Source organism: Trichosurus vulpecula, chromosome 5 (genome assembly GCF_011100635.1).
Source record: "Trichosurus vulpecula isolate mTriVul1 chromosome 5, mTriVul1.pri, whole genome shotgun sequence".
Taxonomy (NCBI): domain Eukaryota; kingdom Metazoa; phylum Chordata; class Mammalia; order Diprotodontia; family Phalangeridae; genus Trichosurus; species Trichosurus vulpecula.
Window position 1 is genome coordinate 265,075,593 of NC_050577.1, and position 25,752 is coordinate 265,101,344.

Below are 25,752 nucleotides of genomic sequence, written 5' to 3' on the forward strand. Positions count from 1 at the left end.
GGGGAGGGGGAATGTTTTTAACTACAATATCATTTTAGTAGATGTCCTTGCTTTGTGACAATTGTGTCTGGTGGCTGATGGGGATGATGTGTCTAGTGGGTTAATGGGAAGCCCACTGGATGGGTTTATGAGCTATGGTTTTAGGAGTAGGTACCTGTAGGATACTCTCAGAATTTGAGGGTAGCAGCGTCCCTTTGGGCAACCAACACTTGAGTGGGAATACAAGCCAGGGGGGATGCGCTTCACAGGAAAATTCAATTTCCAGTAACTGCAAAACATCTTTTCATATATGTGCTAACACATATTGCAAAAATAAAAACGGAGAACCTATTTTAAAAGATGGGAGCACAGACAAAATCACCCTATTTGTCAAGACAAAAGACTGAGACAACAGGAATCAGAAGCAAGCTGGATGTGAGATGACCATCAGCATGTACAAGCAGGGTGGTAGAATTATCTGTGGTTTCAGCTGTAGTCTGGAGGGACACGTCAGCGATGAATGTACCCCAAAAGAGGACAGGACAAGTTAACATTTGAGAGGCTGAGTTCAATGAGTCAGCACCCAGAAATGAAGCCGTACAGGGCCACTAAACGGAGGTCATCCTAGACACTGAAATCAGTAAGTAACCACAAATTGTATCACAGCCTTGATACAGACTCCTCTCAAGAAATAACCAGAGCAACAAAACGATTTTCTGTTACACATGTTACGCATGTAGATGAGATGGCTATAAATATTTCCAGTGCACTAGGAAGATTCTCATCTGGTTCAGAGAAAGCTGGTGCCCAAGAAAGGAGCAGCGACAACCAGTTGGTGGTATGAGTCCCAAATTCGTGATCAAGAAATGAAGCAAGGTGAACAAGTTTTGAGGGAAAAGCTTGGGTGTTAAGAGAATACTGGAGAGATTTAAAATTTGAAAAAGAAATTGAACAGAGAGTTGATAACCAGACAGAAGAGTGAGCTATTTTGGCCAAAGAAGAAATTGCACAGGGAGGTGTAGGGCAGAAACAGACCCTTGCACAAGAAAGCAAGATCTCCATAATGTAAATATAAAGCGATAGCCGGAGCCTGAAACAAACCGCCGCTTTTGACGGTTAAAAAAAAAGGCTCCAACGGAAGGTGCAAATGTTCAAACGGCAGCTCCAAAACGCTGAAACCCAGCTTGCTTTCCAGTCAGCCCAGCGAGCTGCTGTGAGCAAAGAAGGCCATGAATAAAGAAACAAGGACCTAGGAGGACCCCAGTTGGGACCAAAGCGGGAAGGTGGAACTTGGAGCCAGTGCCTTTCTGGATCAAAACCTCATTTGTAGACATTGCTAGGGAAAAAGAGAAAAGCCATAAAGTTTAGAAATCCTGTCAGTCAGACTCTGCCATTGCCAATATAGAAAGATCTAGAACTGTCCACCCTGGAACTAGACTGAATGATGATGTTGCAAGAGAAGTGGTTCCTTGTGTGGTCCGATGTAGCTCATTGCTGAACCACATATCCGGTTGCTTTGTACTTTTTGGGTGTCGATGAAGTGTTAGGCATGCATTACTATGCTTACACATTACTATTGCTAGAGTTGCATTGTTTTTTCCTCCATATATACTGCAATGATGTGTTTGTGTATTGTGTTCTGCATATATATATGCACATATATATTAGATGCTTGGCATGTCAAACATTATTTTGCCCTATGATATTTTTATTGTATATAATATTAATTATTATTATTAATTACCCTGACATTTAAGGCTTTCCACAACCTGGTTCTAACTGACCTTTCCAGATTAATTTCATTCTACTCCACCAGCTCTCTGTTGTAGCCAGACTAGACCACAAGCTGTTTCTTCATTCCCATCCTGCCTTCTCCTACCTCTGAAATTTCATGCAAAACAGATGCCTGGAATCCACTCCCTCCTCACTGTCACGTACGGAAATTCTTCTCTTCCTTGAAAGCCTAGTTCAGTGCTATTTCTTCCATGAGATTGCCTCTAATGACACTCTCCCCTCCCCATGAAAGGGATCTCTCCCTCCTTTTATTGATTTATTCATTTATTTATTTGTTATTTATTTATTACACAGTCCCCTCTTTTACCCCAATCACATTCTATCTCGCACAATATTTCTTTGTGTATGTTTCATTCCTGACTCTTCATTATAGCACCATCCCCTTGAGGGCAGTGGTTGTGCCCTAATCCTCTTATGTCTTCTGGGTCTTGCCACATAGTTGGTACTTAATAATTGAATGCTCAATTGAATCGAATTGAATCATGTTACCCACTGAATAAAGTGACTTAAAACCTCTAAAATGAATATTGCATGTATTCCAACTTCCCCCAAAACATTTTAAGCCATTTTCCCCACTGGCTTCAAAATATCTGGAAATTCTCTTTCTTGCTCTCTCTCTCTGCCTCTCTCTCTGTCTCTTTCTCTCCCTCCTCTGTCTCTATCACTCTCTCTCTCTTTGACTCTTTCTCTGTCTCTCCCTCTCCCTCCCTCCCTCCTTCTCTCTCTCTCACTCTCTGTCCCTGTTTCTCTCCCTCCCTCCCTCCTTCTCTGTCTCTCTCTGTCTCTCTCTCTCTGTCTCTGTCTCTCTCTCTCTGTCTCTCTCTCTCTCTCTCTCTGTCTCTCTCTCTCTCTCTCTCTCTCTCTCTCTCTCTCTCTCTGCCTCTCTCACTCTCTATCTCTATCTCTCCTCCCTCCTTAATCTGGCCTCTCCAACGCCCAGCCACTCACGACAGTCCCGCTCGTCCTCGCCGTCTCCACAGTTGTCCTGCCCGTTACAGCGGAAGATACCAGGGATGCAGCGATTGGTGTTGGTGCATTTGAACTGACTGGGCAGACAGACGTGGATGTCTGCAGCGGGGACACAAGGCCATGGAGGAGAGTAGAGTCAAGAAAGAGGAGATCCATTCCCATAGAGGTGAGAGGTAGGACAGGAAGGACCAACATTATAGCATGAAGGATGGGAAGACCTCCCAGTGGTCAATGGGGGAAACAGACAGAAGTTTAGCCTTTGACACTTAGCGGCAGTGTGATCTTGGGCAAGTCATTTAATTTCTTTGAGCCACAATTCCTTATCTGGAAAATACTCACAATGAGACCTACAGAACATTGTAGGGATCAAAGGAGATAATCATATAAAGTGCTTTGTATTTCAAGCACTGTATAAATTCTAGCTATTGAGGAGAGTAGGAGGTCCTGCTTAGAAAGAAAAAGCTACGGGGGGAATGGAGCCCTAAATTGAAGGATTTTGAAGAAGAAAATTTAAACAAAGGGGCTCAAAGTTCTCCATTCCCTAGGATGGGACCCCTTCCAAGAATGGAAGAGATCACAGACATTGTCATAATGAGTGAGCTGGGGCAGGAGGGTGCCCATTGTCTCCTTCCCTCAGGTGCACAGAGAATCTGGCCCTCTGTGTGGGCCAGGACAGTGGACACTGGTCAATTCCCTTACCACAATTGGCCTCATCACTGTTGTCCTGACAATCATTGTCACCATCACATATGAAGGCTGGGTTTGTGCAGATACCAGTGGAGCACTGAAATTGCCCTGGACGGCACTTGAACTCGGCTGCCAAAGGAAAGATTGTTCATCAATATATACCATGGGTACTGGCTTTCCTCTCTCCCACCAGGGCACACCAGAGCTTGCGTCCCCTCATGGCCCCCTAATGTTTCTTCAGAACCCCAGAAGTCTCCAGTTCCCCTGGTGTCTACCTCTTTGCTCAGTATACTGGGCAAGATCATTCCCCTGACCCTTCCCCTGTCACTTACGACAATCGTGAGGCTCATCAGAGTGGTCACCACAGTCATCCTCTGTGTCACACTTCCACCAGAAGGGGATACACTTATCATTCTTACACACAAACTACGGTTTGAGGAATAAGGGTTTTGTTAGGGATTGGGGTCAGGAAAAGTTTGAAGTTCCTTTTGAGGGGGCATTTCTTATGTGGGGGAGTTGGGGAGGTCAGGCCAGGCTACAGGGATATTTATGGGAAGAACTGTGAAATTATTCATGGGGATTCAGGGTTTGGGAGCAAACTAGACCACAGAGATGTCAGTGTAGGATACAGAGAGGTCAAAGTGAAGAGATCCATTCCCACAGAGGTGAGAGGTAAGACAGGAAGGACCAACACTATGGCAGGAAGGATGGGAAGACTTCCTAGAGGGCCTTTGTGTGAAGAGTTTAGTATATGGATGATGAATGTGGAGAGGGTCCCTCACCTGACTGGCTGTACAGTTGGACACACATGTACGCCCATCACCTCCCAGGTAGAAGTTGGTGGGACAGGCACATTTGTGGCCCCCACCAGGAGAGAGTAGACACAAGTTGCTGCAGCCACCATTGTTCACTTTGCATGGGTGATTAGGGACTGTAAGGAAGCAGAAGGGATATAAAAGGTCAAAGGATGGCCAGAGTCCCATGTCTTTAGAGATTTGTTTTTTTTTCCAGATTCCTAGATAAACTCTTGAACTCTTTTACATTTGTTCCCCCCTTTAATCCTGATTCTATAGCAACCCTAAACCTTTCTATAACTCAGAAGTCCAAACAGTGTGGTCTAAGGACCCCTGGGGGACCCTAAGGCTTTTTTAGGGAGTTTATAAGATCAAAACTATTTTTATAAAAACTAAGGCATTATTTAACTGTTAAAATGCAGTTCTTGCCCCCACCCCACCTCCAACTACACATCTGTGTGAGGCCAGATTTTCTTTATATACTTCAACCAAAACAATGAATCACAACAGACTGAATTCAGGAGCAGATAGGAGAATCCAGCTGTCTTCTGGTAAATCAGACATTAAAGAGATTTGCAAAAATATGTAAAACCCATACCACTCTTCTCATTACATTTTTTATTTTTGAAAATGGGTTTTTTTGGTAAAATGCTACTTATTTTAATGGGCTTCTTATTATTATTATCAAATGAATAAATACTTTAACATTTTATCAGCTTTAACTTATAATATGGTAAACATCAATAGATAGAACCTACATTTTTAAAAAATGTCTTTGAGGTCCTCCATAATTTTTAAGGGTATAAATGGGTCCTGAGACCGACAAGTCTGAGAAAAGCTGCCCTAACCCTAGCTCTGATCTCACCCTAATTCTCTGTTCCTCCTATTTCCCAACCCAGGGGTGGGGAACCTGTGGTGGCCTTCTAGATCCTTAAGTGCAGCCTTAAGAATGTTCTGTAAAATCTGGATTCAGTCAAAAGGCTGCACTTAAGGATCTGGAAGGCCATATGTGGCCGAAAGACCACAGGTTCCCCACCCCTACCCTAACCCCACCTCCACCCCACCCCAACCCTACCCTTCTTTGAACACCTTCACCTCAGCCTCAGCACCACTCTAAAAGCTCAGAAATGAAATATTCTTGTGTCTCAGAGCTGAGTTTGGGGATTCCAACCCCAGGGAACTTGGCCAAATGGCAAAAGAATAACAGCAGTTGACATTTATACAGTGTTTTAAAGTTTACAAGTTCTGTCCATGTATTTTCTCATTTGATATTTCCAACAATATTGTGAGATAGGGATTATAATTATCCCCGATTCACAAATAAGGAAACAGGCTTAGTGACATTAAAGGACTTGTCTATGATCAGAGAGGGCAGCTAAGAGTGCCAGATCTGGAGGCAGGAAGACTGGAATTCAAATCCAGCCTCAGACACTTATTAGCTGTGTGACCCCGGGCAAGTCACTTAACCCTGTTTGCCTCAGTTTCCTCAGGTCCTCCTGACTCCAGGGCCGGTGCTCTGCTCACTGTGCCACCTAGCAGTCCCTCCGTTTCCTTTTTCGTAACATCTTGTAGGGCTCTAGGCTCTAGGATTGTGCAGAAGGCTCTGCTAGACCTCCCTGGGGGTTTGGGGTTAGAGCCAGAGGCATTCAGGGTTACAGTCTCTTGACTGTCCTATGACACAGAATGTTTGTATCTCTGTGCCTTTGCTCATGCTGCCTTCTCCTATATGTCTCCCTATATCATACACATCCTTTAAGGGCCAATTCACCTCATATCCTCTGAGTGGAATCTTCCCTGACTGGCCTGGGCAATACTCACTGCTCCTTCCTCAGAACTCCTACTGTTTTTTATCCCTCCTTTGGTCCATGTTGTCGTCTTGGATGATCACTGGGATCGGCTGTATGTCTGTGCCTCTTGCCTTTTTATCTAGATTGTAAGCATCTTGTGGGCAGGGTACCTTGTAACCTTTTAAGCATCTGGCACAATGCTGAGCACACAATAAATGCTCCATCAATGACTGTGGAGTGAATGGATGGATAGGTGGATGGATGGATGAACAGGGATGATAAGGACTCAAAGGCATCTTAACTGCCAGATGCCGCTGCCTCATAAAATCCATACTGTCTTTGCTCCTCACTCTAACATTCTGGTCTATCCTGGTCCCAACTATAACCCTGTGTCTCCGCTCCCATGGCGGCTCTCCATTCTCACCATCAGGCTGACGAAGGGCGTGGAAGACATGCAGGTCCATGGGCCGATGTAAGGTGCTGATGAGCAATGTCTTGTTGGCCCCTGTGGTCTTGTGCGCCCGGTTTATGGATTTGGTCTCCCAATCGGTCCAGTACACAAAGTCCTCAAACAGGGTGAGTGCAAAGATGTGGGGGATATCCTGGCTCAGCACTGGGAGGAGAAGAATAGCATGGGTGAGGGGGTCCTAAAAAAATTCCCTCTAATGCTGGTAGCATCCCTCCTCAACCTCTCCACCACATGGAGCTGGACAGAAATGACAGGTGGGGCATGAAGGATGGAGTTCTATTCTGAGGGCAAGTCAAAGGGTAAGAGCTGTCTGGATCCTCTACGTAAATGCCCTAGCTTAAATTCATTCTGTAACTCCTTGTCCTCATCTCCTTGGATCCTTGGTGCCCCCAGAACCAGATGGTACCCATCCTTTGCCACATGCCCCTTGGATCCCAAACAGTGCCCACAGATGACACTGACCAATGTGGCGATTGGAACCATCCAAGCTGGCAAACTCAATGTAGTCCTCACGAGCATCTGCCCAGTAGATTCGCTCAGTGACATAATCCAGGGTTAGACCATTGGGCCATGTGATCTTGGTATCTACAACAACGCTGCGTCCTGAGCCATCCATGCCAATCCTCCCGATCAGTGAGTGGTCACCCCAGTCTGTCCAGTATAGGTACCTGTGCCCACACCAGAAGCCAGGAGGTGAGCATTCCAAGGGGCCCAGATGCCATGGCTTCACCCAAGAGTCAGGGGGCGGGGTGAAAACCTGGGAATACTGGACTCTTTAGTCCTCAGTCTACCCGGACTAGGGTTGGGCCAACTCAAATGCCGGGGTTGACCTTTCTCCTCTGGGCACTGTTATCTGATCATGAGCTCAGTGTATATCATCCCCCTCTACTTACCCATTCTGTACGTCCACCACCAGTGCTCTAGGCTCTCGGAGGCCTGAGCTGACCAGCACTGTCCGGTAGGCCCCATTGAGCTTGGACACCTCAATGGTATCTCTGCCTTTGTCACACCAGTACAGGTTTCCGCCCACCCAGTCCACAGCCAGCCCATCTGGGTTACTAAGGCCTGTTCGGTGCAGCACCTGGGGGAAGGGTGAGGGGGAGTGTGAGATGAGATCCCCTGAGACGGGCCACAGAAGAGGGAAAAGAGACCAGGCATTTGCTGGTAACTGTTTAAGAACAAGTTCTACCAAAAAAAAAGTATGCACGATACATTTAAAAACGTCATTTGTATCATTAATATGTTCTCCACCAGTTTCTTAACTCTAGGCAATCAGCAAAACAATAAATGAAGCCCAGATCTGTAGCATATGCCAGTTTCTGAGGTATATATGCTCACATCGAAAATTTAACAGTTGGCTCTCTCAAGCCTGTATGAGCTTGCTCCAGCACCACCCTGAAAGAGACCCACGTGAACCCCATTCTCATGGACCCTGGCTTTCAGAGACCGACTCTTCTTCAGATTTTCAGAAAATACAGACCCCACTGGAGGGCAGAGGGAAATGGGGAGAGGGGGAGAAATGAGGTGACAAGAGGAAGGAGGGAGGTCAGACTTTAAGGAAGGACATCCTGATTATCATGAGATATGAAACAGGAAGGGGAAATCTTCTCGAGAAAGCATTTGGCCGGGCCTCATCTGAGCAGGCTTGGGTTACCAGAGGAGGAGGCTACTGGAATGACTGAGGGAAGAGGGAGATGGTTTTTGTAAGGATTCAAGCGGGGGGAACAACCATCGCTGGATGGCAAAGGGCTCTTAATTTTGTCGGACAGTATGATGACATATGGATCCCTTTTCAGAAATTTTTTTAATTTAAAATTTGAGGAAATATTAAATTCCAGTAAGAGGTCAGTAGAAATAAAGATGCAATTTTCCCCCCAACAAGATCAAGGACCCCTGAAATCTCTCCGTGTTCTTCTTGGGTCCATGTGCTCCTAGGTTAAGAAGACCTGCTCTAGTCAGCTGGGCCCCCAGACTGTCCCTTTTTCATTTTCCTGGGGGCCTGCTCCTATCTCAGGGAGTGGGGGTCCCCCTCACCTGGACATCGCTCCCGTTGATGTTCATTCTTCGGATCATGCTGCCCTGAGTCGTCACATCTGTCCAGTAAATCATCTGCTCTCGGTAATCAAAATCCAGGGCGACTGCATTGTTCAGGCCCTAATGTATGGCAGGACATGAGGACTGGAGCCTGGGGCAGGGGCAGGGGACTAAAGATTGGGATAGAGGGGCAGTGAGACAGTAGGGAGAGGAAATTGAGGATGTAGAGGGAAGGCCCCCAGAGAAAGGAGTCCCGCCCCTCCCCCTTCCACCCCAGCTTCTTTGTAATGATCAATGTAGGCCCAGGGAGCAGGGAGGTGGTGGAGGATGAAGAACATGCCTGGGAGCCAGGCACAGAGGAGGAGGAAGGCAGTGGAGAGGTGAAGGTGTGGGTGGGGAGGTCAGAGGAGTCTGTTACCTGCTTGAGCAGGGTATAGTTAGTGCCATCCAGGTTAAGCTTGCGAAGGTAGTAGCGATTGGCAAAGATCAAGAATGGCTCCTCATCTGGGGGTAGAGGTGGGGAGGGAAATAGGGCTGGTGGTCTGAGGTTGTGTGTCTAATCTCTTCCTCTCAATCTCTGAACATCTGTCTTCCCAAGGTCTCACCTCCCCGGGGACCCCCTTGCTTGTCACGGCCCTACAGCTTGTGGGGATTAGTTTCAGAGGTGGATTAAAATAATGGCAAATAGGGCAGCTGCCCATCTGATATGACAAATTGCACTAGAAAATAATGCCTCATCATCAGAGAGGGAGCCTTGTGACTATATCGTCCCAGGGGCCCCTGTGTTCTTAAGCTGCCCCAGGGTGGCTCCTGCACCCCTTGCCCTCTCCTCTGGGATGCTCCCCTTACCAGTCACAGCCTTGCAGCTGTGGGCGTCACCCCCTCGGGGGGCATAGCCTTCCACACACAGACACTTGTAGCTGCCATGGGTGTTGACGCAGCGCTGGCTGCAGGGGAAACTAGTGTTGCATTCGTCCACATCTGCACATGTCCGACCATCATCCTTCAGCCGGAATCCTGGGCGGCAGCGGCACTGAGGGGCACAGCGGGCATGGGGCACAGGGCACCAGGGACATGGGGCTGAGGGGTGGGGTGTGGTAGGTAGGTAGAATGCCTTAGCCCTGGGGAAGAACTGTTCTCTACTCCACCGCCACCCTTACTGTGGAAACTGGCCGGGGCACAAATCCTCTCTCCATGCACTTCCACCCCCCCCCCCGCCATTTCCAACTTGGGAAGGTAGGGCGTAAGGTGAAGGCTCTGGTGCCAGGCCAGGTATGTGTCTGGGGGGCCCAGGCCTGGGCACTCACCTTGTACCCGATCTTCAGGTCCTCACAGTCCTGGCTGCAGCCACTGAGTTTTCGGCTCAGGCATTCGTTGATGTGGCAGCTACGCTCGTCTGAACCATCACCACAGTCGTCTTGCCCATTGCAGACCAGGGAGTCACTCACACAGCGCCCACTTTCACACAGGAACTGGGAGGATGCATTGCACTTGTGTTCTGGGGAAGGGAAGGGAGTGACTTCAGGGATGTCCAAGGGTCTGTTTTCTGGATATCATGATTCCCAACAGTTCTCATTTCCATAGTAGGTCAGGGGTTTATAAAGTGCTTTCCTGACAACAACCTTATGAGCTAGGTAGCACAAATATTATTTCCAACTTACATATAAAAAAACTGATCATGCATGGTTAAGTGACTTGTCCTGGGCCAGAATGACTAAGTGTCAGAGTCAGGACTGGAAACACTGCTCTTTCCTATCTTTGTTCAGTGCTTGCTTGGTGCCCACCACCAGATGAGCAGCAGCACCCCCTGCACGCCCTCTTACCTGGGCTGGTACAGTGAGGGTTCTTTGGGGCCTCATCACTCTGATCATGGCAGTCATTCTCTCCATCACATTCCCACTGGCGGGAGCTCAGGCAGCGCCCGTTGGCACAGCGGAACTCAGTAGGGCCACATGTGGGGTACTCTGGAAGGTAGGGGAGGAAGGGGGCAGTCAGGTGGGCAATGAGCTTCCCTGGACATAGCCCACCGGCTGACCCCTCAGGGACACCCACCCCTTACCGCATTCCGGCGACTCATCAGAGCCATCTGTGCAGTCTCTGTCGTGGTCACAGACGAAGTGCTTGGGGATACACTGACGATTCTGACACATAAACTCCCGCTCATCACAGGTGCTGTTGTACACTGTGGGGGAGGGGCCCAGAGCCCACTTAGGACCAGATGAGACCTCCCACAACCCTCCTAGCCCTGCTGCCCCTGCTTCACTTCTGGTCTCCACTCCTCCAAGAAACACTTAGACAAGACATTCTACCTGCTCTGAACTCCAAGTTCCCCCCGATCCCCATAGCCTCTTCCTCCTTATCTGCTCACCAGCCATAACATGCCGCTCTCAGTCATCCTTGACCAGTTATTCTCAGCCCAGCTGGCTCAGCAGAGCACAGACTGAATCAGTGTCAAGACCCTGGCTGAGCAGCTAACAAACTAGGTCACCTGCGCCAAGCCACTAACTTTTGCTAAATGCGAGCCCTCTCCTTTGTGAGACATAGACTAGAAGGTTCCCAGGGTCCCTTCTAACCATAATGCTTGATGATCCTGTGGTTGCTTCTCCCCTGGCCCACAGCCCTTCCCTGATCACTTACAACAGCCAGCCGCAACACTCTCATCAGCACCATCGGCGCAGTCTTTGTCCCCATCGCAGAGCCAGCGGTCAGGAACACAGAAGTGCATGCCCGGGCAAGAGAAGGACGATGGGCCACATGTCTTGCCCTCTACAGGGGAAGAATTGGTCACTGAGAGTCTCAGAGACAGGCATATACATATACATAGACACACAGAAAGAGCCACCCTCTTCCCCACCCATGTTGGCTGAGTTATTCCCAGCTCTTCCTTGGACAGTCCCTTAGAGCAACAACTGTCCACTCTTTCCCCACTAGGAGATGAATGGCCATCCCTAGCTTCAATTTTCTTATCACACATGGCCTGGCTCCTTCACCCTCCTTCCCTCCCATTAACCCTGGTAACTCACGGCAGGGTGCAGCTTCATCTGAGCCATCCCCACAGTCGTCACTGCCATCACACAGCCATTCCTTAGAGATGCAGCGATGATTTTGGCATTCAAACTGGGCCTCTGAGCAGAACTTGTCTGGAGGAAGGATGCATTGGGACAGCAGTTAAGTTAGGGGTAGAGAAATGGGCAGGGTGCTGTGTCTTGGGAATGTGGCCCTCACCCTTAAAACCCCTGGGGTCCAACATAAGGAAAAAACAAGGGTTGGATCTTCTGAGATTTTGGGATAAGATGTCCAAGGTGGGGGATTCCCAGCGTTTGGGGGGGCATGTAAAAGGTAGGTGTTCTGATTGTTTGGATATAGGTAAGAATCCCTCGCTACAAAGGCCTCAGTTTCTCTGCGCTCACACGCTGGAGTGCCAGGTTTGAGGAAGAAGGGTTCTGGGCTTCTACTCACTGCAGTGGGCTTCATCCTCGCCATGTTCACAGTCATCCTCCTTGTCACATGTCCAGCTCATAGGGATGCACCGGCCACTGGGGCAGGGGAAATAACTCAGGGGGCACCTGGGCTTCACACCTGGGGGGGGATGCTGGGTATGAGGGGGCCATCCGCAACACCCCAGCGAACCCACAGGCAAGGGGCGGGAAGGGACCCCATGACGAGTGCCCCTTCCCACCGAGGCCGAATCGCCTCTATATCCCCAGCCCTTCCAAACTGGGGTCACTGACCTGGGCAGTCACGCTCATCGCTGTAGTCTCCGCAGTCATTGGCACCGTCACAAACCCAGCTGGAGGCATAGCACAGGGACGTCCGCTCGCACGGCAGGAACGTCACCCCCTTCACCCCCAGGCGGAAGTAGCTGCTACAGTCAGTGGTGCCTGGGGGTGGGGGTGGGGGAGGGAGAGGGGTGACATCCTGGTCCCTCCCCCACCCCCTGGAAAGATCCCCTTTCCATCCCTACTTGCTGCCTCCCTTTGTGAAACCCGGGGTTGGGGCAGGCCTGGGGAAGAAAGATGGGGCAGAGTAACAGGGAGAAGAGGGGGCCATGATGGAGAAACCAGGAGGTGGGTGGCAGGATCAATGAGTGGATGATGGAAGCAGGAGGGGAAAGAAGAACTGAGGAAAGCAAGGTACAGGGGAGACGAGAGAACCAAGACAAATCCTCTACTCACTACAATTCATCTCATCTGATGCATCTTCACAGTCCAAAAATTGGTTGCAACGGCTGGAATTACTGATACAGCTCCCATCCCGGCATCGGAACTCATCTGCTGCACAGGCGGTCTCTGTAAAACAGCCCAGCCAGACCCTTATCGGTCTGGAACTCAACATCTGGAAACTAGTAGGGTCTGAGGGAAAGAGGCTTGGAATCCAGAGCTTCCCCGCAGTGGCTGCAGTGTGAGAGAGCATCATAGAACTAGACGCCTACAACCTAAGAGAGCCAAAGATCCGGTGACCAACCTATAATATGAATTAACAATAATAGACCGGCCTTGGAGCCAGAAAGACCCAGGATCCGTGCCTCCGATGCATCTGAGTCATGTGACAGTGGTCATGACTCAGACTCTTAGTGCCCCAAGCCACGCTCTAAAACTACAATTTAGACAAGCTGCTGATCTGTATTGATGGAGGGCTCCTCCCCAACCATACCAACTCCCATTTCTATAGCGTTTGAGGGTTTACAAAGCAATTTCTTTACAACGAAGGGATTATTTTTGCTTTTTTTCATATTCTCAGCACGTAGTCTAGTGCCTGGTATGTAGCAGGTGCTCAACGAATGCTTGTTTACCGGGCTCGTCGACTCTTACTACCCAATTCCAAGGCCTTTGAAAGATTTAAGACCTCAGATCAATTCAATACTGACCCAGGATTGCAGCAGCCTTATATCAGACGGAGAGGAGAGTACTCCCCACCTCCTGACCTCAGAATGCATGTATGTTTTGGACACGGCTAATGCTGGAATTCATTTTGTTTGCTTGTGTATATTTGTTACAAGGATTTGGTTCCATTTTTTTCTTTTCCTCTTCCCATGGTGTGAGGAGGTAAAGACAGAAAAGAAAATTTTGTTAACTGGAAAAAAATTTAAAGAGGATTTGTTCTGAGGAAAATGCTTTATAAACATTTAAAAAGACCTTATGAATCTGAGCTGTTCTTATTTAAGCAACAATAATAATGCTAATTTAAGGAAACCAGAAACCCAGGGCTCAAGAGAGTCAGGGGGCTGGAATCGAACATCCAGGATAGGCTAGGAGAGGGCTTCTTAACCTCTTCTGTTTTGTGGACTGGTCTGGCAGTCTGGTGAAGCCTTTGGACCAATTCTATTGAAATACGGTTATCTGAGATTAAAAAAGCGCTCACGGACCCCAGGTTAAGAAGTCCTAGGCTAGGAGACGCAGGGGAACTATCCACTCTGGGGGAAAGCAGGCTCCAGGGAGATGGGGAGGGGAGGCTCTGGCACTCACTGTTACATGGGATTTCATCTGAGCCATCACCACAGTCATCTGCCCCGTTGCACCAGAGGGTGTTGGACACACAGCGCCCATTGTTACACTGACGGAAAGTCTTCTTACAGCGGCGTGTGTCTGGGGAGGAGAAGGTCAGAGTGAGTGGAAGATGCTCCTGGCAAGCTCACCTTTACTTATTCACTGGGCAGGTAAGTACTGAGGGCCTGCTCTGTACTACAGATGGTTGGACAAATCACCATCCCTGGCCGCTGGTGGCTTGTCACACTAACCTTGTTTCTGTATCATTCTGGCTTAGGATCTGGGGTCACCTCAGGTTTTATTCTGAGTGCCACCCCAGTACTGCCCACACATCCAGGGCTGGAGCATAAGGACGCGGTGGGCGGGGGCCAGTGATGGGGTGGTAAGTGTGGATAAAGCGCAGGGGTTCTTACTGCAGTAGGATGGCTTCTCATCTGATTTGTCCTTGCAGTGGGAGGTGCCATCACAGGTCAGGCTGAAGCTGATACATTCGCCATTAGCGCACTCAAACTCATCTTGTGTCCGGCAGGTGGAGTTCATGGCTGGAAGTTGGGGTTATCAACAGGGAGAATGGACAAAGAGGGTTCAGCATCTGGGGCTTATCTGAGTACAACTCCCTCATCCGTGTTCCTGAGTACTGGGCCCTACTGGCCCTTCTTGCTGGGAATTAGAGGTCAGCCTTGCTAACTGTACAACCTTGAATAAGTCATAACATCACAGCCTCAACTTTCTCCCCTGTACAGTGTTGGGGGCATCGTGGGTTAGGCTGGAAGATCACCAAGGTCCCTTCCAGCTCCATCATTCTATAAATCATACCAATTTCAGATGATTTTACTCTTGCCCTTAACCCAATATTTCCCTCTTCCATATCACCCTCCTTCACTATATTTCTCACTCCCCACCAGGTCTGTGTCCCTGGCCCTCACCTCGGCAAGTGAAGTCATCCTGGAGAATGCGAGCCCCCCGACAAGAGCACTTGACATGTCCCTGGGGTGTGAGCATACACAGGTCCTGACAGCCTCCATTGTTGACACGGCAAGGGGAGAGCTCACCTGAAGGAGGGGAAGAAGATATGAGGGACTCTACCCACCAGATACATACCCAGGGAGATGCCACCTGACGAGTGGAGCTCTCACTCTGTCCTGGGGACCAAGAATTATGGCAACAGTATGCAGGGTCACTGGTGGGGCCCGGATGGAGGAGGTAAGTTTAGGATGTGTATAGAGGGGATGTACATGATTGAGGAGGCTCCTGGCGTGATAGTGGAAGCAACTGAATTTCAGTGTGTTTCTGGGATGTATGTGGGAGCCTTAGCTGAGAGTAGGGACCTATAATATGTAGACAGATTCCTGAATTAAAGGGACAACTCAAGGGTATCTCTCTCCTTCTCTCTCTCCTTTTCTCTCTCTCTCTCTCTCTCTCTCTCTCTCTCCCCGCCCCCCTTCCCCCACCCCCCTCTCTCTCCCTCTCTCTCTCTCAAAGATACTGGGTTTGGGTATATACAGAAATCTTGGCTTATTAGGGGAAAGTTCTTGGGTGAGTATGTGAGAATGACTAGAGGTCCTGGGGCATGTGCTGAATAATAACTGAAATTTATTTTTGTAAATTTATTATTGTATAATGCTTTAAAGATTTAAAAAGTACTGTACATATATTATCTTATTCAATCCTTAAAATAATACTGTGAGCTAAATGCTATAGCTATTATAATCCCCATTTTACAGATGAGGACATCCAGGCTGAAAGAATTTAAGTGACTTTTGGGAGGTTAATTACCTCTTGAGTGTCTGAGGCAGGATTTGAACCTAGTTCTTCCTGAATTCAGGTCCAGTGCTCTATTTGCTATGACAAGATTAGAGTGGAGCGGAGAAGAAAGCCCCAGAGGAAAACCCCTAGGTTTGGGGGGCAGAAGGCTCAAGGAAATAGATGCATGTATGTGCAAGATCCTGGGCTGTGGGGAGTCTAGGGTGTGTATGTAGCAGGGATCCAAAGTGGGAGGACACTCACAACTGTTAGTGTCATTGGCCACGGCAACAATGCCCATGGGCTGCTGGGGGATGTCCACTCGAAGCAGCTTCATGTCGCTCCCCACATACTTGTTGGCTCGCTGCACGGCCCGCCGCACCCAGTCTGTCCAGAAAATGTGCTCCCCGTACACAGCCAGCCCAAAGGGGTGGACGGGCTCTGACTTCAGGATCACCTGGAGGGAATGGAGTCATGATCAATGGTCATAACTCTAATCTCTGACACCTCATCTCAGATGCTGCCAATCCCAGGGGATGAGAGCGCCAAAGGGCAGACATTCAGAGAATGGGAGAGAAAAACCTCAGGTGAATAAATTCCAAATAGTTTACCCTGGAGGAGGCATTCCACTCAAGATCGTGATGGCTCTCTTCCTCTTACCCCTTCATTTTTGGCCCATTTATGTTTATTCAGTTATTGGGTTTGGCCAACTGGCCGTTTCCTCCACCTCCATCGGTGGGAGTCATGCTCTTCCCCTCCCCTCCCTAATCCTTGGATTTCTGGTGACAAGAATCACAAAGAGACCTCCTTGCCCCCAACCCCAGACTCACGTATCGGTGGGAGCCATCATACTCGCAGCGCTCAATCTTGTCCAGTGTGGCATCAGAGAAGTAGAGCTTCTCTGCACGGTGGTCAATGGCCAGACCGTTGGGTGTTCGGATGTCACGTTCTATCAGTGTCAGGACGTTGGCACCTGACAGTGCAGCCCGCATGATGCTCGGATGTTGTTCATTCCAGTTGGTCCAGAACATCAGGCTGGATGAGACAAAAAAATAGGCGTAGGTTATGGGGAGTGGTGGAAGAGCATGAGGCACCTAGAAGTGGGAGAGAATCTGGTCTATTGAAAGGAAAGCTCTTCCTGGCTCATTCTCTAATTCATCTTTGACACCCCTTCCCCTATCATAGGGTACAAGACACCAACCTGGAGCCTCTGGTCTCATATGCCCTTTAGTAAGGGACCAGAGTGCAAACCCATCCCCACATGTGCTTCATGGGGTAGCCTTTGCTACAAATAAATAAAAACATGGGCTTTCAAAAGATTTTAGATTTAAAAGAGATCATCTAATCCTACCATTCTGCGGATAAGAAAACAGAGACATACTATGACATACTAGACATACTCCAACATCTCAAAGCACAAAATCATAGAACTGAATGGAATCACAGAGTCAATCTAATCCAACCATCCCAGCATGGAACATGAATGTTTGTGTGGCCCCAGTAAACGTCCAGGCTTGGGGCCCTTTCTGGTTTTTAAGTGCACCCATTCTAGGTGTATGACTTGATTTTTTTTTTCGAGGCAATTCGAGACTTGCTCAGGGTCACACAGCCTTGTGTCTGAGAACTCAGGTCCTCCTGACTCCAGGGCTGGTGTTCTATCCATTGCCCCTGGCTTAATTTTCTTAATACTGTGTTTAGTACTGTGATCTAAGCTTCCCTACAGTTTGGATCTCTAGTTGGGCTTTGGGTTTCTAGGTTTTTCTAGGTCTCTAGCTCATCTATTGGATGCCAGGTTCTCCACAGATCTAGGCTCTCTCACTTTCTAGGTGCCTAATATCTAGGTCTAATTCAGCTTGGTCTTCCCATATTTTTTTTTCTTTACTGTCACGGCTTCTTCTTCAAGCAACTTATTGGGGACTGTGAGTTCAAGTGTGGTGGTTCCACTCTCAATGAAGGAGAAAGGAATTTGTTATAGACATCTCTACAGATCTTTGCCATTTTTATCTGTTCATTGTCCTTTCACTTAATGCCCTCAGGATGCTATCGATTAGTTGAGTATCTTGCCAACCTTTTGGTAAACTTTGTTTTCCTTCTGCTCAGTCTTATGAGACAATACTGCTCATCGTATTTTCCCATCTTCATCTGCACAAGATTATGTCCTAAACCAAAGTTGCTTTTGGCTGGCATCTCTCTTCATTGGCAAGGAGATCAAATATTTGTTTACCGAAGTGGTTTCTCAACTCTTTTGTTCACCTGGTTGTGGTGAATATAGATTACATCTGTCAAACTACCTTTGTGATACTTTATGTCAATGTTGTTCATTTCACCACATCCCATTTTTATTTTTGCATTAACTTGTTTAAATAACTTAGTCTGGAGTTGCCTTAATAGTGTACCATAAATCTTATCGTGATTTTTTTCTTCTAATTTGGTATTCTCTCTTCTAATTCGACTTTGAGCAATCAACAAGTTGGTAGCATGATTGTATTCAAAAATGATTTCCAAATAAGTAATCAGTCATTTCCTGAGTGTTAACATATAATCAATTTTCTTTTTTTTTGGTGAAATTATTTGGAGCTCACCATGTCAAGCACCCTCTTGACACTCTTCTTGAAGAAAATATTCATGATATGTAGATGTGAGTTTTCAGCATAGTCTACAAGCCCTTGGCTTCTCTTGTTTCTCATAACTGAACCACATTTTCCAAGACTTTTATTGTCTTCCCCAATGTCCACCTTTGCATTGAAGTCACTAATTAGAGCATACATCGACTTAACTTGGAGGGTCTCATCAAATTCTATGCAGAATTTTTCTACCTACTTATCCTCTGCAACAGATAAGCTACAATTATTTTCATGGTGGTCTTTTTGCAAACACACCACATCTCTTGCATTATGATCAAATGTCCTGTCACCAAATGATGTTCCTTGTTGCCTTTGGACCCACAAAATTCTGCTACTTCCCTTATTTGCCTCTCCAAGGAGAACTTATGAGCCATCATTCCATTGAAATGCAATTTCCTTTTGTCCTCTGGTTTTATTTATAGCCAGAATGTCACAATTGATATGATTCACTTCCTCCAGTAGTACATCCATTTGTTAGTCACCAGAGAAGGATCTCACATTTACAGTAACAACAGCTACATTAATGTTCTTAACGATGTGTCTTATTGCTGCGTCCTCCTTTCTCTCCCCCTGCCATCATCACTGCAGAAAGCAGGAGATGGGCATAGAGCGCTGGGAGCCATTTTGTACTTTCCTTTGTTTCACATATTTCTGTGACTAAAGAATTCATCACTAGGTGATGACCGAATATACTGTCACCAAATGATGTTCCTTGGTGCTGAGAACTTGCATGCTTAGATTGGTCCTCAAAAAGCAATCTGCTGCCGAGATTGCTTTCCAAGTCTTTCTAACATGGAAGGACCTACCAGAGCTCCCACTCTGTTGGTATAATCTTCAAGAACACACGCCACGATGAGACGGAATAGAAATTTGTGGAGGCCAATTTATCAATATCTTTCCTAAAATGTATACCAGAAGGGGATCAAAGACAGAAAGACCCTATGTATACCAAAATATTCATAGGAGGATGCTTTGAGGTAATAACAAACTAAAAACAGAACAGTTATACACTGAGCTGGGGATGGTTGAACAAAGCCTGGCATAGGAATGTAATGGAATATCATCGAGCCATAAAAAATGAGAGATAGAGAGAATTCACAGAAGCATGGCAAGACTTGCATGAACTGATGCAGAGCAGAACCAAGAGGACAATATACATAGTGACAAAAGCAATACAAAGAGGCAACTGATCTGAGATCAATTACAATAAACAATTGTGGAACTGGAGAAGTGATGATCGAACACATTTATTTCTCTCCCTAGAGAGGCAGGGGATTATGAGTTCAGAATGTGCCATATGCTGTCTGATGAGAGCATTCAGCCAGTCAGTTCTATTTGTTTTCTCTAAGTTATAAGAGTGGGTTCAGTTATGGTTGACAGTGGTGGGGAGAGGGGCTATCAACTAGCAGGCTAGCATTTTTGGTTGTTGTTCAGTCATTTTCAGTTGTGTCCGACTCTTCATGACCCCATCCGAGGTTTTCTTGACAAAGATACTAGAGCCATTTCCTTCTCCAGCTCATTTTATAGATGAGGAAAAGAAGGCGAACAGGGTTAAGTGACTTGCCCAGGGTCACACAGCTACTAAATGTCTGAGATTGGATTCGAACTCAGGTTTTTCTGACTCCAGATCTAGGGCCCTATCTGCTGCTCCACCTAGCTGCCCCTAAAGTAGCATTTATTATATGCCAGGAGTTGTATTAAGCTCTGGAGCTATACACATATATGTATGCATATGCATACATATACACACACACATATATGTATATATACACACATAGAGATATATAATGACTAGGATAAAAAATTAAGAAAACTTAGAATTGATCAAAATAAAATAAAATAAAACTTGGTGCTCAGAATTTGATATAGTACTTCTAATGGAGTCTAGCCAGGGCTGAGGACAGTGGGACTCTGAAAACTACATCTTTATTAATGGAGCTATCCATTACATTTTTATCTCTATCCCTGACCGCTCGCTCAACCTTCAGTCTTGCATTTCCAATTGCCTGCTGCCTATTTCCTTCATTACCCCAAACTCAGCACAACTAAAACTGATCATCCACCCCACCAAGCTGCTCCCCCTCCAGATTTTCTTATTTCTGTCAATCATTCTGTCATCATTTTCCCCTGTCACCCAGGCTTGAAAGTCTGGGGCCATCTTTGATTCTGCCATTATCTAATCAGTCACCAAGTCCTGTCAATTCTTCCTTTGCAATGCCTTTCAAATTCGTGCCTTCCTTTCCATTCTCGCTGCCACTACTCAAATTCAGATCTTTATCACCTCACGACTAGCCTATTACAGTGGCTTCATCACTGGACTCCCCACCCACAGTCTCTTTCCCTCTCAATCTGTCTTGTGCATCTCTATGGGATTACATTTTCTAGACCACCACTTTGATCTTGTCATTCCTCTGCTAAAAACCTATCAATGGTTATTCATTACCTACAGTATGAATAAAAGGCTAAGATCCTCAGATTGGTATTGGAGGTGCTCCTGAATCAGGCTCCAACCTACATCTCTGGCCTTAGCGAAATGGACCCTTCCCTCTGCTATCTTAGCCCCCCTACTCCTAAAATGGGCCTAACGCACTCTGTTTCTCAGGGCATTCCTTTGCCTAGAAGGCCTTCCTCACTCTTTTTAGTCCTTCTAAATCCCTATTCTCCAAGATCTGTCTAAAATTCCATCATATCAGATTCCTCGTCACAGGAACCCCTAGTGATCACTCGGCCCTCCTATGGTACAGTCTGGCAGAGTGATGAAGGGGAGAGAATGCTGGACTTGAGAGTTAGGAAGCTCTGAGTTTGAACCCTGCCTCAGGTACGAGCTATGTGGCCCAGGGTAGCTCATCTGTAAAAGGACAACATTAATAGTCCTTCATAGGCTTCAATGAAATGATGGATGCAAACCTTAAAGCCCTCTATGAATGTTTTGTGGTTGAGTTGTTTCAGGTGTGTCTGACTCTTTGTGACCCCATTTGGGGTTTTCTCGGCAGAGATACTGGAGTGGTTTGCTATTTCCTTCTCTAGCTCATTTATAGATTAAGAGACTGAGGCAAACAGGGTTAAGTGACTTGCCCAGGGTCACTCAGCTAGTAAGTATCTGAGGCTAGATTTGAACTCAGATCCTCCTGACTTCAGGGCAGGTTTTCTATCCACTGTGGAACGATCTAGCTGCCCCCTATAAATGGTAGCTACTGTTATTAACCTAGGATTTCAGTGTGTAGTCTGGATATTCCCTCCACAGAGGCAGATAAGTAACAGAGTCTTGAATAGTTAAGTACTTTGCCCATGTTCACACGGCTAAGTATGTGAGGGGCAGAGCTCCACCCCGGGTCTTTCCAACTCCAAGGCAGGCTCTCTATGCCCTATGATTTTCATTAATAAATTACTTTATTATATATTTCCCTGCCCATTTTCACGTAAGCTATATGTCTTATCTCAACATGTAGACAATAAGCTCTTTGAGGGCAGGCACTTTATCTTATACTTCTTTGTATCTCCCATCTCACTTAGCACAGTCTTGCTGATATGACAGGAGGAAGAAATAAGCATTTATTAAGCCCCTACTATGGACCAGCCACTGGGCTAAACACTTTATAAATATTATCTCATTTGATACTTATAACAACCCTGGATTGCTAGGTAGGTGCTATTATCATCTTCATTTTATAGTTGGAGAAACTGAGGCAGACTGAGGTTTAAGTGACTTGCCCAGGATCACACAGCTTATAATGTCTGAGCCTGGATTTGAACTCAGGGCTTCCTGGCTCCAGGACCAGTGTTCTATAACACTGGGTCACCTGATTGATTTTGAGGAATCCACAGCCTACGGTTGTGAAAATAATCATAGAACTGTAAGAGTTTTCAAGCAATCACCCCAGTCCACAGCTCTTGCCTTCAGTCCAGTTCTACAGTTGAGATAGCTAAGATCCAGTTAGGCTAAGTGATATTCTAGTAAATGGTAGGGGAGGGGTTAGTGCCCAGATGCAGCCCCACCTTTTCATCCTTCAGGTCTCCCTCTCCTCCCCTAACTCACTTCTGGCACTCATCCAGCACAAAGGCTCTGGGGTGATCGTCGCCAGACATAGTGATGACTGTTTCCCGTTCAAAGGCCCCTGGCCGGCTCTGGTCCACTGTATGGCGAGTGATGGTGGATGTGGTATAGCTTGTCCAGTATAAGGTGTCCCAGCCTCGATGGTAGGCCAGACCCTCCACCGAGCCCACGTCTGGAGAAAGTAGATGGGAAGATGTGGTGGTCAGTGTGGCATGTGGAGGAACATGGACAGCAAGAGTAAGACATCTTGTGGGGGGGGTGGTCAGTGGGGACTTTGGGAAAAGAGTTTGGCTCATTCAGGGATACCCTTATTCATCTGTAAAAACTAGGCCTACTAGTACCTGGCATGGGATGGGGAGCTAGGCAAGCAAAGTGGACAGAGCTGGGGCTCATTCAAGGTTATGATGTCTTCCTCTTATGTGTCCTATGACCCTCCTAATCCCTGTTTCTGCCTAACCTACATTTTGGGGGGAGAAAAAGCCCCCATTTCAATACAGGTAGATCTTGCTATATGGAACAGTGTGTTGGGGTTGGAGGAAAGAAGAAAATTCTGCTGACAGAATTTTCGGAAAGGTTGAATATAAAACAGATTTTTGTCAACTGAGTCTCACTTTAGATGAATTGGAGAACCTTGCTGTCTAAAGGGACTTTGGGCTAAATCCTTCCAGAAAGTGATTATCCCACAAAGAATCATTTCTTAACTTGCTCTTGAGTCGATCTGCACTCCAACAGTGTACAGAGGGTTTGTTAGCCAAGGGTGACCCAGGATCTTACTGGGAGAGTGATTCCTCCCCCTCCCCCAGGCCTATCTGGCCTTTACTCACTCTCCACAATGGTGACCCTCCCGGATCCATCATCATTGATCTGTTGAATGTTGCCAAAGTGGATGTCACTGAAAAAGATGCGGTTGGCAGTGCCTGGGGAGCCTGCTGCTCGGTAGTCAAAAGCTAGGGCAATCACGTTCTTCATATGCTCGGGGTCCTCGAAGGGCTGCACAGGGGCATTGAGGTTGCGCTCATCTGACAAGTGAACGCTCTTGAGGATGGTGCGCTCTGAGTAGAGCAGGTAGCCGGCGTACTCGCGACAGGACGCTCCGTCCTCTGCCAGCATCCCGTGGGCACAGGCGCAGGCCCGGCGCCCACCCCCTCTGTACAAGCAAAGCTGCTGGCACCCACCATTGGCCGCCGCACACACATTGGTGCCTAGAAGGAGATCAAGGGAGGTCAGAACCCTCTTTTAGCTCTGTAAACCACCCTCCGTGGGAATCTTCTGCCTTCCTACTTTACTGCTTATGTTTCTCCATGGTATCTCTTCTGCTGCCTCCACCCACCACTTCAGCCTGGGGCATCAATACCATACTTGTGGCCTAGCAACTTGGCCCAGCCAACAGAATTATACCTGTGGCCGGTTCGCCATCCGAGTTTATCCTCTGACCTTGCAAACCCAGTTCAGAAATCCCCTGACTTCTGAGGACTCTGACCGTAGAAAGGGGCTCTCCAACGTTTTTTCTCCCCTCCTTTAGTCTTTCCGACAATTGGGAAGTACCTCGCAAAGTCGAATCTCCCCCCACCCCTTCCTCCTGGTCTCCTCTCTTTCCTTCTTGCTTTGGCCTACAGAGGGGTGAGGAATGGTGGGCTGCTCTCCTCCCAAAGAGAATCAGCCTCCTCTTCTCAGGGCCTCAGACCCCCAGCTCCTCAACCTTCCCCACCTTTCTGCCGGTCTCTGTTGAAGACTTTAATATCCTTGAGCTGGACTCCAATCCCTGTCCGAAGTGGAACTGAGTCTGTGGCATTGTCCTTGCTCCCTCGCTTGATGGAGCCATTGGCATGGGTCCTGAGAAGAGAAAAGGATATATTCAATCCAGGAAGGAGCATGAAGGAAACACTGCACCCCACAGTCCAGTGCACAGGGTTGTCCCAGGTTCTCCTCTTACCTGTCACTCCAATAGATGAAATCCTCAAACACAGACACAGAGAACATGTCCATGTTGTTACTGGACAGAACCACCTCCCGGTTTTCACCTGTCTCCAGATCGATTCGCTCAATCTTGTCCGTCCGAGCATCACACCAGTATAACTTCCCATCCTGGGGGTTAAGGAAAGTACCTCATACTTACGGACTGTACCACCAGTTCCCATCAAGTCCTCTCATGCTGTGTGTGTGTGTGTGTACACTCACTGGTCCTTGAGTCTGTTCCTCACTCTCTGATTTTGTCACCTATACATGCTATATTTGTCTTCTTCCTCAGTTAACCAGTAATCGACCAATGAGTATTTATCAATTTTTTTAATGTTCCAGGCACTAAGCTAGGTGCTGAGGATGCAAATGTGAAAAGCGAAATGGTCCCTTCCATTTTACTCAATCATTTTCCTTGGCTGCTTGATTTTCTAGCCTATGTCCCCCTAAATACAGAGTAGATTCCCACACTGGGTACAACTTTGGACAAGATAATAATAGTTGGCATTTATATAGTCCTTTAAGTTTTATCTAACACTTTGCCTTTATTATCTTAGAATGATCTGGCATAGTATTTCTTTCCCCATTTTTCAGATGAGGAAACTGAGGCACACAGAAGTTAAAGTGACTTGCCCATGTTCACAGCTAGTGAGTGTCAGAGGCGGCATCCAAAGCCAAGCATCTCTCGAAACTAAATCTGTTATTATTCCCACTACGCCACGGTTCTGTGATTCTTTCTTTGCTTTCCCATTCTCTAGAACGCCTGCCTGACTTCCGTGTAAGGACATATAATTGGGGGAGGCAGACAGAGGTGGGACTGAGCGGATGGAGTGTATATGTTCCTCCTCAGTTGGGCAACAAGTATTTATGAACCAGTTACTGTTTGCCAGACAGTATGTTGAGGGCTGGGGATGTGAAGCCACAAGTCAAACGGTCTTTGCTCACACGGAGGTCTTTCCCTTGTTTATAATGAGTGCCTGAGTTATCCTCACCTCATAGTCAACAGAGATGCCATTGGGCCAGCTGATGCTCACGTTGACCAAGACCACTCTCTCTGTGCCATCCAGCCGTGACCTCTCAATTCTTGGGTACTGGCCCCACTCTGTCCAGAACAGATACCTATGGGGTAGGTATGAATGTATCAAAGCCCTAACACATGAGAAAATTCACGCAGGAATGGGGTCCACAATTCCTTATCCCTACAGAGTGTAGACTGGATTCTGGGGTTTTTTGGGAGGTATCAAGGGGGAGGTCTGTTGGTAGAGGTAGGAAAATGAAAATTAAACCAAACAAAGAGCTTTCCAACACTCCCAAAGACCTGAGGATAGGGACAGGGATGGAAACAATCAAGACCAGGGTATATATCATTCCCTGAA

At 47.3% G+C, this 25,752-nt stretch overlaps 1 protein-coding gene across 1 annotated transcript in view; it reads right to left on the reverse strand.

Annotated features, from left to right (window-relative positions):
* LRP1 (LDL receptor related protein 1) overlaps positions 1-25,752 on the reverse strand; it is a gene marked incomplete at its 5' end in the record, with an annotated part of 71,286 nt that overhangs the window by 19,873 nt on the left and 25,661 nt on the right. The window contains 28 exon segments of the mRNA XM_036758906.1: positions 2,722-2,841; positions 3,442-3,558; positions 3,762-3,855; positions 4,212-4,360; positions 6,435-6,623; positions 6,942-7,147; positions 7,373-7,560; positions 8,514-8,633; positions 8,932-9,017; positions 9,363-9,546; positions 9,821-10,011; positions 10,337-10,477; positions 10,573-10,695; positions 11,151-11,279; positions 11,537-11,653; positions 11,973-12,092; positions 12,245-12,394; positions 12,689-12,802; positions 13,979-14,098; positions 14,413-14,541; positions 14,926-15,051; positions 16,007-16,199; positions 16,573-16,777; positions 22,403-22,592; positions 23,245-23,622; positions 24,129-24,253; positions 24,354-24,505; positions 25,369-25,495. Of these exon segments, the coding sequence (XP_036614801.1) occupies positions 2,722-2,841; positions 3,442-3,558; positions 3,762-3,855; positions 4,212-4,360; positions 6,435-6,623; positions 6,942-7,147; positions 7,373-7,560; positions 8,514-8,633; positions 8,932-9,017; positions 9,363-9,546; positions 9,821-10,011; positions 10,337-10,477; positions 10,573-10,695; positions 11,151-11,279; positions 11,537-11,653; positions 11,973-12,092; positions 12,245-12,394; positions 12,689-12,802; positions 13,979-14,098; positions 14,413-14,541; positions 14,926-15,051; positions 16,007-16,199; positions 16,573-16,777; positions 22,403-22,592; positions 23,245-23,622; positions 24,129-24,253; positions 24,354-24,505; positions 25,369-25,495 (4,283 nt within the window).